Below are 12,522 nucleotides of genomic sequence, written 5' to 3' on the forward strand. Positions count from 1 at the left end.
CTGATTTTAAAACGTATTTTCATTTCTTAAGCAGCCCAACATGAGCTGTTTGTTAGACAAACAAAGCCCACTGCATGAGTGCTGAATATCCTCATGCTTGAATTTTTCAACTGTTTCAGAAAATCCATAAAATCACAAATGAATCAAGAAGTGACCGAATTAAAAACTTCAGTCTCTAAGCCAAACAGCCAGGCAGAATTTCAGCCATCCTGGCCCCTTCAGCATCCTCTGAATGGTGAGAGCAACTTTTAAAAAACAGCACCTCTAATAATCATTAGTAATTTGGTAGGTCAGAAACACACACAACCAAATCTCTGAGCCCTTTTTGCCTCAAGAAGGTAGTTAAGAGGTCTTAGATCCTCATGGTAAATAAAACCTGTTGATGAATAGGTCCCAGCAGAAAATAATAAATATGGCAATAACTGCATTCTAGCCACTAAATGTGGTTGGGTCTCAGTCTAGACCAAGTTGCCCAGTGAAACACTAATACCCTTACTCATCCTCTATTGGGGAATTACCAATAATTACTAGCATGCTGTTTTCACACAGATTTAGAAACCCCTTATGGGAAATGTATCCATATCCAAAGAATAAAAACTAAGAACAGGAGTGGGTCAGGTCCTCTAATGCTCTACTCCAACTACTTCATATGAGAGTTGCCACCTAGTGATTTTAATTTTTTAAGCCCAGGCGGACTGCCAACTCAACACTAAAACCGGACTAACAACTGATTTTTCCTATTGCAACATCGCCAGCAAGTCCTGTGCTTTCCCTCTCTTTCCTTTGCTCTCAAACAGCGATTCTCATTTTCAAAATCAACTAATTTGCTCTATAATCTGTTCCAATTGGAAGCTCTCACAGAGCTGCCACTGGTATTACTCTTCTTCTCAGCGCCAAGAGGCCAACAAGAGGCCAGTTCAAAAAACCAAAACAGAAAACGTGAAAAAAAGAGAGGCTCTAAAAACAAGAAGTAAATATGGAGACAGAGTAACAATGGGCCAACTCTGGACTTTAAAACATTCAGCTCGCCAAGGTTCTACCTATTCTTGGGCCATGGACAATAACTATGCCAAAGTAAACGGCTATATATAAGCAATGAAATTGCATTAGGGAATATAAACTCAGGATTTTGGACACCAAACCTCATGTAAGGCCTTGTCCTTACCACCACTGAAAGAGCAACTTAAACTAACCTAAAGTTCACTGGCCTCCAGAAGTCCTTTCTGACTGCAGTGTGTCCAAGCCTGGCACAGGCATTAGATAGCAAAGTTGACTATTCAAAGAAAAATAAAATCTAGGAGGATTTTAGGAGGAAAAAAGAAAAGAAAAAAAAAAAAGTGACAGTTTCTAGATACCTGACCTTTCATTTCATTTGGAGACACACCTTTAGCTACAAATATTTCCCTAAATATCCTTCTCTAAGGATCAGTTTTATTAAAAACTGACCAATAATTAGACACTGGTTTCACTAACTATGGACGCTAAAGGCTTGTTTCACGATACCGAATTCTGGCCTTTTTCGCACCTTGATCTTGGCAACTCACACACACAGTCTGGCCAATTGCTCCTCAGCTGTGGTGATCCTTCTGTAGCATCCTAAACTTTGCAGCTTGAATCTCACAGAAGTAAGGACGCACAGATAAACTGTTATCTTTTCTAAAGTTTGAAATCAATTTTGATTGCCAGCAGAAAATTCCTGGTGGCAAGATTTCCTTCCCAAAGCCGCCTAAAGCATTCGTGGAAATGCTTTCCAAGCTAGTAATTCCCATCTCCACTTGTGTTTTTCAGTAAGAGAGACCAGAAGGGATTTGGGTTCAACTCACTGCTAGTCCCCAAAGCTTATCACTGAGCAACGCAGCTCAGACTGCACCACACCAGGCCTCCACCAATGGGTTCTAGGACGCTCCCCATTACAGGAAGACCCGGAAACCAGATTTTCCAATCGTTCTGCTCTCCCCCTTCTTCCTCCTCAAGCAGCAGCATCCTCGCGCGTGGGTAAGGAGTGAGTAAGGTAGGGTCAAGTTCCCCACCCTAACGAAGCGGGCAAGCAAACTTCCTCGGGGCTTGCACAAACTCCAACGGGGGGCTGGACTCACCTTCGCGACAGAGCCCCATGACTTCGCGGTTTTTCCCAAACTCCTTGAAACTTTCGTCCAATTCCGTCCCTAGGAGATACACACACACAGGAGGAGGGGAGAGGCAGATCAGTGGCCGGGAGTGTGACGCACGCTCACGCACGCAAGGAGTAGTTGCGGGCACCTCTGCGTACCCCAACAGAGCGATAGCATCTCTGACCCCCCGAGGGGGCGGGTCACAGGGTGGGGGCGGGGAGGCGAGGAGGGTCAGAGGATGGGGGACGGAGGGACCTGGGGAAAAGGAGGGCGTGAACACTCACCGTCCTTCCCAGGAAGTTTGGAAGCCTCGACCCACAGATTCCACGACTGTCCCAGCATCGCTTCTGGACTGGGCAGGGGCCTGCGCTCCCCGACGGTCGCCATTGCGGCGGCGGCCGATGTGGAGGCGGCGCCCGGGCCGCCGTCCTCCGGCCGGAGGCGCCGCGGCGGCGGCGGCGGCGGCTGCTGCCGCTGGGGCTGCGGAGGCTGCTGCTGCTGCTGCGGCTGCTGCTGCTGCTGCCGGGCGGCCGCCGCCGCTGCTCCGCCCGCTGCCGCCGCCACTCGGCGCGGCTCCCCCCTGACGTCATCCACGGCCCGCTCCGACATTCTTTCCGCTCCTACAATGTAACAAAAAAGGGGGAAAAGAGTCGCGCGGGGGCCGCTTTTAAGGAGGCGCCGGGGAGTTCCGGCGGCGTGCGCGGCCCGCAGGCCGGGTGGGGCTCGCTGACAGCGCCCCCCGGCCGCCCAGCCCTCCCAACCCGCCTCCTCCCGTGCCACCCCCCCGCCCCGGGCGCAAAGTCCGCGGCCCGGGCTCGCTTTCGCTTTCGACTCCCGCGGCCCCTCGGGGGAGGGGACGAGCCGCCGGCGGCCCGCCACCGCGGCGCAGGGTCCCCTGGTTGCCTCTGCCGCCGAGACCCGCACGGAGGCCGGCGCCCGGAGCCGCCCCCGCCCCAGCCACGGCTGCCCACGGCGGGGAGGCCCGAAGACGCACCCCCGGCCCTCCAGCTGCCCACCCTGAGGCCGCTCGCATCCCCGGGCCGGGCCCGGCGGCCCCGCTCCTTCCTTCCGTCCGCGCGTCCGTCCGAGCCGCGGCGCCCGGCCGGCTCCCTTAAGCAGAGGCGCCTCCCGCCGCCTCCTCCCCCACGCCGGTCCCTCCCTCTCAGCTCGCTCCGGCGAAGTTTGCACGTCAAGCCCCCGGAGTGGAGCCAGGGCGAAGTCGGAAACGCAGCCACCTATGGAGGAGCAGGCTGGCCGGCCCCGGGGCACCATCGAATGTGGTCGCCGTCGGGCCCTCCCGCTCGAGGTTTCGGACCAGGGGCCCAGAGGCTGGTGCAGGGAGCACTTCGCTTTCCGCTCGCGGGCGGCCACGCAGCTGTCAAAAGCATGAATGGCAAGCCGCCGCCTAATGTGTAGGAAACCACCGGCCGGCAAGGAAATGCGGCCCAGGTGCCGTCCCAGGTGTCAGCCCGAAGCCCCGGTGTTCGCCGGATGCCCACCACTAGAGGTCACAGCGTGCGCCCTGCGAACTTGAACTTCTCGTCTAGCAAAGAGAGATCATGAAACCAGTTTAAGATGGAGAGACAGGCGGCGGTGATTCTGTGTACAGGTTTTGGAGACACTACCCGAAATTTCTCTATTTCCCCTTCCACTGCTCCTAGAAGTGATTCGTTCGCCCCGAAAATTTTTTTTTAAAAATCTTGCCATTTTAAAATCGGGTTCATTTTCAGATGGAGTTGTTAGTCCCTCCCTCTTTATGGTTGTCTTTCCTTCGGCAGGGGCGGGACCCAGGGCTTAGGAGAATATACAGCACTTCTAGAAAATGTGTTTAGAAGAGTTTTGTCAGATTTTTGTGTACTAAATTAAGCACTAGCCCACAAAATTTAGCACCCCTCCTCAACAGACACACACAAACACGCGCGCGCCCTGCAAAGCTTTTGCTTAAGTGATAGGTAAAGATAGCAAAATAAAAGACTACTTAATAACTAAAGCGTGTGAAGTACTTGAAACAGTAGCAGACCACACCAACCACTGTCAGTAAGTGCTCTGTTATTTCAAACTGACGTGAGAATCTGAAGCCTGTGACAGAAACAAGGATTTTGATCATGTTTCACGTGGCAATAATAGCACTCTTGTGGCACGTCTGTCATAGTTGTTTGCTTACAGGTGCTTTCTCTAGGTGGGGAGAAAAAGGGTTTCGTGTTTTTTATCTGGAACATCTGGCATGATAGAGGTGGCCAACTTCTCTGCTAAAGAAACAAAGTCCAACAAAAATGTTTAAGAGTAAAAATTAATAAGGAAATATTATTGCAATCTAAACTTAACGCAGGGCTCTTATACGAAAGGGTTTAAGTTGAAAATTTACAAGCGTTAAAAATACACACACACACAATTTTTTTATTTTAAAAAGATTTAGAAATAACTGTAAAATTTTCCTGGATTGCATGCTAACATAAGTTTCAAAAAGTGAAACGATGCATGCTTCCTGTCTTTATCTAAGAAGTAGTAGAAACAAAACAACCCCAAAAATGGTGGAAATTATTGGAAGGATTAAAAAAAAAATCATTTCTAAGGCTTTAACTTCCTTTTCTCACTGATACTCAGTGAGAAAAATGTGGGGGCAAAACATATAATTCGTTTGGTACTAATAGGGTTCCTAACTCTTAATATAGGCCCTCAGGAACACTTGAGTGGCTCAGTCAGTTAAGCATCAGACTCTTGATTTCTGCTCGTGTCATGATCTCAGGCTTCCTGAGATCAAGCCCCACATGGGGCTCTGTGATGACAGTGTGGAGCCTGCTTGGTATTCTCTCTCTTCCCTCTTCCTCTGCCCCTCCCCACCCTCAAAATAAATAAATAAACACTAAAAAAAAATAGGCCCTCAATATTGGAAGCCCCAGCATACTTTGAATTTTTAATTCATCCCAAATTACTGAAAAATCTGTAAAATTATATTAAAATATCCACCTTCTCAGTTTTCCTAGATTAAAGTACACAGTTTATTAATAACTTTGAATTTTATAGTTCTACCTTTAAGATAAATGAAAATTTAGGGGCACCTGTTGGCTCAGTAGTCAAGCATCCAACTTCAGCTCAGGTCATGATCTCATTGTTCGTGGGTTCCAGCCCCATGTCAGGCTCTGACAGCTTGGAGCCCGGAGCCTGCCTCAGAGTCTATGTTTATCTCTTTCTCTTCCCCTCCCCTCCTTGCGCGCTCTTTCTCAAAAATAAATAAACATTAAAAAAATTTTTGAGAGAAATGAAAATTTGTGAATTTGAATGTCATTTGGAGCTGCCATTTTTTAAAAAAGCTTAGAACAACCCAGCTATATAGATAGCAAAGGGAGCTTGCCATTTGAATACAGCCCTTCTCATCTCTGAGTACAGTGTGAGAATGAAAATAAGGGGAAAGCACAGACCCACTTCCTCAAGACACTGCTTGATTTCCCTCTTTTTACATGTGAAAATCCTTCAAGATTCACTAATATAACCTCTGGCCAATGGGCTCAATGTGGCACTTTATAATACTTCACTTCTGTCCTTACTGTTGCTCAACACATCTTTCTTTTTTCTTTACAGTTTTTGAGTCGTTTAATAAAGAAAATACAACAGAATATAAAGTGAAATGTAATAAGTATCCTCTCAGCATTATGAACTTTATTAAGAGAAGTTGTTACTAATAGTAACTCTCAGTTGTTGAGCTCCTACTAGGTGCCAAGATTGCCAGAGGTACTGTTCACGTTATCTCAACTAACATGCAAAACTGTGTAAGGGGGAAGGTGTATTACTTCCGACTTACAAATAAGGACCATCGGGCGCCTGGATGGCTCAGTCGGTTGAGCATCCAACTTCAGCTCAGGTCATGATCTCACGGCTCATGAATTCAGGCCCCACATCGGGTTCAGTGCTGAAAGCTCAGAGCCGGGAGCCTGCTTCAGATTCTGTGTGTGTGTGTGTGTGTCTCTCTCTCTGCCCCTCCCCCACTCATGCTCTGTCTCTGTCTCTCTCTAAAATAAACATTAAAAAAATTTTAAAAACAAAAACAAAACAAAAAAACAAATAACGACCATTAAGGAGGGCTCTGGACCTAGGTGCTAGGAATTCTTTCTGGGTCCATGTACTTGCTCTTCCACTTAAAAGTTGTGTAACCGGAGCAAATTACCTAACCTGTCTGCACCTCAGTGTCCTAATAGGTAAAATGGAGATAAAGCGAGGTTTCTTCTGAGGAATATGTGAAAAGATCCACGGAAAGTTGGTACAAAGCTTAACACAAAGTGAACAGTATACATAAGCGTCTTATATCAAACTAAGCAATCCAGATCAATTCTTATCTGTGAAATGTATTTAACTTTGAAGCTGAAGGATAACAGGCAACTCTATGACATCTCCCCACCAATCTTCTTCTGCTGAAGCCAATGCATTTACCACACTCTCTTCACCCATAAGAAAGTCCTAAACCCTTCCAGATTAGGCAGTTTCTGATATCCATAGTTGGTTTGGGTTTCCCACAGTTCAAATGAGTCACCAACAAAAGTCAAAACTGTTAGCTGAGAAAGTCCAGTGTTCTGATACACAAATTGGGGCAATATTTCCAAAGTATTCCTTATACAAAGGGCACAGTCTGTAAACAAGAGTACAGCAGAAACTCAAATACTTATTTTACCTACCAGGCCATAATAAAAAACCCTAAGGACTTCTTACCTAAATACCTGTCCTCTATACCCCCCAAAATATAAAAAGAAAATTGCTAATACAATTTATATTCATTTAATGTAATTATTTTAATATAGTAGTGTGCCTTGTAAGCTATCAGTGTTCCTGCCAGCATACTGATTATGTCTCACAGCTATGAGGATCTTCAATATCTATCTGCATAGATAAATACTATGTTTTATAAGGTTTGACTAATGAGGACTCAATTGATCAAACATTTCCTTATTGCCTAACACATTGTACCTGGTAGGCACAAGGTAAACACAACATAGCGATTTTGCTGACGACATGAGAAGAATAAGAAGTACTGGAAATAATTTAATTCATCAAAATGCTCTTATGCAAAAGGCTGTCACCACCAATTAGACTGTATGTGGCTTAAGAACTAGGCCGTCAGAGGCGAAATGCTGCCAAATTCTGAACATTTCATCTCTTCCAGGGATGCATTTAAAATATGGCCTGACTTCACCATCCAAATTTAGGGACGTTCCCAGTAGGTGCCAAGGGTAACAAGGTCTCTCTTTACAAAAAGTATTCTTCGCACAGCAGATCCACTTGTAAAATGCTTTGTTCAAAGGCCAAAGGCATCACTAAGTGGCAAAAATAAAAGTTGATCTTTTCCACTCTTTAAATCTGGTTTAATGTAAAATGGCTGAAACTGTCCAAAACCTCTAAGATGCAAGAGCCCACACAACCTCCTTTTTATTTGGAAAAAAACCCCACTGGTCCCACTACAACATTTTAATAAACTTGAAAACCAGGAACCACGGTATATTTATCTGTGCAAATTACAGGGTTGGTAACAGAGATTCTCCATTATCAACCCCAAAGGACTGCAGTCATTTGAGAAACAAGAAACTCAGATCCCCTGAATTAGGAATATTTTGGTTTTGGTTTATTTCTCTTAAAATTGGCTGAGCCTTGATTCATATCCTCTCCCTCCTCTGACCACACCTCTCTCTCTCCCTCTTTCTTCTCCAGAGCCAGGGCTCTCTTCTGCATGTGAGGTTGGCAGGCAAGAACCCTTTAACTGTGCTCCCTCTAGTGAAATCCTTAAAGCCTGTCATGAATACCTCTATTCCAGCAGGGGGAGAACAGTGGAAGGAGGAAATTGAATTCAGCTCAGTGGCTGGCATTCCTGACAATCAAGTGCAAAATCAGAAATAATAAGGATGGTTGCAAAGGTGGAAATTTAAAAATGAGGGCAATTATCTTTTTAAAGACTTAACCCGAAACGTATTCATTCTACAAGCTGTGTCATTTGCCAAGACGCGCAAAATTTTGAATACTGAGTTTGTTTTCTTAATCACATGTGTGTAGCTACGGATGAATTCTCCCAAAGAAACATTCACCACTAATACCAGACTGTTTGAAGGAAGAGAAAGATTTAAAAATACAAAGTAATAAGTTTTAACTGTAAATTGAATACAGATCAAGTGTTTCTAGGGATTTAATACTGGCCTGCAAATTTAAACTACTAACAAACTTGATTTAAAATCTTCACTTAAAGCCTTTAAGTAGCTTTAAAAACAAAAAAAAAAAAAAAGAAAGAAAAGAAAAACAAGAAAAAGGGGGAAAAAGTTATGGGGGAAAAAATGGAAAAAGTCAGACCAGCGTTTAGCTATAAAGAGAGGCTGACTATATAAAGTTCTGGTGCACTGCCTCAGATGCAATAAAATGCAAAGATTAAACACACTGTTAAAAATAATTTCCTATGTCTTCTTTGTACTGTTGCAGTGTTCAGTGTTTCACTGAAGTGACTGTAAGTGTTACCACCTTATAGGGCCCCCAGTTAAGAACAGGAGTTCTAGAGCTGACCTGCCCAGGCTGAATCCTGGTTCTACCACGTACTAGCTATGTAACTCTGGGGAGTTACATATTTAACCTCTCTGTACCAGTTTCATCATCTATAAAATTAGTCAAACAGGAGTTATCTGCTTCATGAGGAGTATTAGGAGAGCTCATAGTACAAAAGCACTGTTAGCCATTTTTATGCTGTCACATGGAAAGCCCCAATTTTAACCTACCCATGCTATACTATCACACCAGTCTTGCAGAATGAAGAATGGCTTTAGTTTTATGTCCGTTCTTGCTCTAACAGTTTTAGGGGCTCCCCCCTGACCACTGAATTCAGTAAAAACTTCTCTCCTAGCACTCAGGGTCCTCTAGAGTTGGTCCCACGCCACCACGCCCACAGAGTTCCCTCCAGCAGGTACTCTACAATTCAGCCAAAATGACCAACTGATAGTTTCAAACACGCTCCCCACTCCAGACCGCAGCCCCCAAGCTTTGTTCATAAAGGTCACTCTATTTATAATACTTTCCCTCCCTTGGCTTAAATCCTACTGTTTAGCCAAGTCCTTCCTCAAATCCCTTTTCTTTAACAAAAGCTTTCCTGATCCCTCACACTAAGCCCATGAGAACTCATCCCCACCTCTAAATCACAGGACTTCATGGACTGGGGTTAAGAGTATGGGTTCTGAAAGCAAGGTAGCAATGAGATATATGCTTACTTTTCCCAGGGATCGACTGTCTGTATTCCCAACCTAAGCGTGTCATTGGGAACTTGGAATCTACCTACCATAAGATGTGTGGTGGCCAGGTCCCAAAGCTCGTCAGCAAAATGCCTTAAGGCTACACTCCAGGACTAACAGTGCAGGTGTGTTAGTACAAGAGGGAAGGAACAACACAACTTTCTTCCTCCTTCCCCCAGCAAAGTTCCAGTTCTGAGCAAAGTCCTAGACCTCACCAACATGACCCCCTTGCTTTTCCCCATTGTTGTGTACACCCTGATCCTATAGCCATCGGGGTTTGTACTGCTTCTTTCCCAAAGGACAGACTATTCCACAGAGGCTTTAATCCCCCATCCACCTCCAAAATAAAATGTTCCTCTCCTTGGTAGAGATAAATGGCATGCAGACTTAACTATCTTCCACTAAACATGTGAGTGAATGAATGAATGTAGTTTTCTGTCTTCAAATCCTACCCCAAACACATATTTTCTCATATAAAAGGGGAGACCTTAACCCAAATGACCCTCTAGATGTGACAGTCCCTAAACCTTTCTTCCTAGAAACACACAATTACTACATCCCATGGACATTCTGATTTTAAATGCTACAATCTAGGACACAAGGCAAAGTTTTTGACATTTTAACCTACTTAACCTAGTTTAGCCTCTATTTTGATCAATGTAAAACCTGCAGGACCCAGAGACTTTGATCACAGCCTCCTCCACACCACACTGGTCCAAGTGAAGGAACTTCAGGAGCAGGAAAAAATCGAACTGAAACAAAATTGCTACTGGTGAGAAATCTACCCTCCCTACTCTCCAGAGCTCTCTGCCTCTCTCCACTTCAGAAAACAGGTATTTGCACAAAGCATTAGCATTTTTCCAAATGGTTTCTGGGGGGAGTGGCAGCAGAGAGCAGCAATCCTAAATCAGTGGTTAATAAGCTAGAGTCTAGAATCTGACTTACCAAGTATTTCTTAAAAACAGAGCCAAAGAGATAAGCTGGACTTCACCAAAACCATTAAACCTTTGTGCTTCAAAGGACACTCTCAAAAAGTAAAAAGACTCCACAGGGAGAAAAAATTTGCAAATCACATATTTGATAACGAACTTGTATTTAGAATGTATAAAGAAATCTTACAACTCAAAAAAAAAGGAGGCAAATAATCCAATTTTCAAAATTGGCAAAGGATCTCAACAGACATTTGTCCAAAGAAGACAACACAAATAACCAAGAAGCAAATGAAAAGATATTCAGCATCATTTGTCATTAGAGAAATACTAGAAAATCCACAGTAAGATACCAATTTCCAACCAAAAGAATGTCTATTATCAAAGCAAAACAGAAAAAAACAATCTTGGCAAAGATGTAAGAGAAAAATGGAATTCTTGTACATTGCTGGTGGGAATGCAAAATGGTACAACCCCTGTGGAAAACAATTTGGCAGTCCCTCAAAAGGTTAAACACAGATTTACAATAAGATCCTCTAATTCCATTTCTAGATGTATATATTCAAAAGAATTGAAAGCAGGGACTCAAACAGATATTTGTACACCAATGTTCATAATGGCATTACTTACAATAAATAGCCAAAAGGTGGGAGCAACCCAAAGGCCCATCAACTGATCAACGTATACACACAATGGAGTATTATTCAGCAATTAAAAGGAGTAAAGTTCTGGTACATGCTACAACACAGAGGATCCTCAAACACGAGCCACGTAAAAGAAGCCAGACACAAAAGGCCACGTACTGTATGATTTCATGTATGTAAAATATCCAGAATAGGAAAATGTACAGAGACAGAGAATAGACGGGTGGCTTTCAGGGCCTGAGGGGAGGGGAAAATGAGGAGTTACTGTTTAATGGACACAGGACCGTCCTTTGGGAGTGATGAGAATGTTTAGACCTACAAAGAGGTGATGGTGGGAGACGACCATCAGTGGGAGGTAAAACTTGTCCCGGAGCCCATTTCTGCCACTGCCTAACTCTGGGCCTGAACAGGACACATTTTGCCTCTCCCTCAGTTAGCTTTTCTGTAAAAGGAGGACCACAAGGGTATGTACCCCTCATCTATACAGTATCCCAACAGTATTCTAACTTACAAGGTTGTTACCAGGAGTCAATTATGTAATATGTTCAGAACAGCACTTGTCACATAGTCAGTACTCATTAAGTGTTAGCTATTCTTATATTTTACGATACCTCATCCTCTTTGTAATAGAGGTCTTTGCTTTTCTTCTTTTTTAAAATAAGTTTATTTATTTATTTTGAAAAAGAGTGATAGAGAGTGCATGCACATGAGCAAGCAGGGGAAGGGCAGAGAAACAGGGAGAGAAAGAATCCCAAAGAGGCTCTATGCTGTCAGCGCAGAGCCTGACACGGGGGCTCGATCTCACAAACCCGTAAGATCATGACCTGAGCCAAAATCAGGATGCTTAAGTGACTGAGCCACCCAGGTGCCCCACTTTTGCTTCTCACATTTTTTTTTTCTGTTTTTTTTTTTTACAAATGAAAGTACAGCATATAATGTAGCAGCCCAAAAGAAACAAGTGGAAAGGCAGCCAAAGTATAAATTTTTTAAAAGCAACATGCAAAATACTACAGACTATGTGCCTATTTTTGTGAAACCGTAATAATCATAATGACAAATCTATGCATAGAAAACAGTTGAGGTAACTCTGGACTTAGGGAGAACAGGAAGTGAAAGAATGTAATTAAAGAGACTTCTTATTAACATACAATTTGTATGTTTCCATTTTTCCAGCTTTACTGGAATATGATTGACATTTAACATTATGTAAGTTTAAGATATGCAAGTATTTTGGGGCATCTGGGTGAGTCGGTTAAGTGTCTGACTTTGGCTCAGGTCATGATCTCTCAGTTATGGGCTCGATCCCCTCATCAGGCTCTGTGCTGACAGCTCAGAGCCTGGAGCCTGCTTCAGACTCTATGTCTACCTCTCTCTCTGCTCCTCCCCTGCTCCTCCCCTGCTCCTCCCCTGCTCTGCCCCTCTGTCAAAAATAAACAAACATCAAAAAAAAAAAAAAAAAAAAGTCTACCCTGATCACCTTTATTTAACACTGCAGCTCCAGCCCTCATCAGCACACCTGATTCTCATTATCCTAAGCTGCTTTTCCCAACCAACTATCACCATCTAGTACAATATATTCACTTACTATATT

General features: G+C 44.0%; 2 protein-coding genes across 6 annotated transcripts in view; both read right to left on the reverse strand.

Annotated features, from left to right (window-relative positions):
* Nucleotides 1–4,035, reverse strand: part of ATXN7 (ataxin 7) — a 95,420-nt gene extending 91,385 nt beyond the window's left edge. For both annotated transcript variants that reach the window (XM_058726287.1, XM_058726289.1), the window contains exons 1-3: nt 3,128–4,035; nt 2,396–2,731; nt 2,097–2,165 (exon numbers count right to left, since the gene is read on the reverse strand). In XM_058726287.1, coding sequence (XP_058582270.1) covers nt 2,097–2,165; nt 2,396–2,731; nt 3,128–3,383 — 661 coding nt within the window. In that variant the 5' untranslated portion in view covers nt 3,384–4,035. The remainder of the gene's footprint in view (nt 1–2,096; nt 2,166–2,395; nt 2,732–3,127) is intronic.
* Nucleotides 4,036–4,145: 110 nt separating this feature from the next.
* Nucleotides 4,146–12,522, reverse strand: part of LOC131509955 (atherin-like) — a 47,663-nt gene continuing 39,286 nt past the window's right edge. For 3 of the 4 annotated variants that reach the window (XM_058726296.1, XM_058726294.1, XM_058726297.1), the window contains one exon: nt 4,146–4,360. The gene's annotated coding sequence lies outside the window, so the exon portion shown is untranslated. The remainder of the gene's footprint in view (nt 4,361–12,522) is intronic. The other variant, XM_058726295.1, reaches the window with a different exon arrangement.

The sequence above is a fragment of the Neofelis nebulosa genome, chromosome 4 (genome assembly GCF_028018385.1).
Source record: "Neofelis nebulosa isolate mNeoNeb1 chromosome 4, mNeoNeb1.pri, whole genome shotgun sequence".
Taxonomy (NCBI): Eukaryota; Metazoa; Chordata; class Mammalia; order Carnivora; family Felidae; genus Neofelis; species Neofelis nebulosa.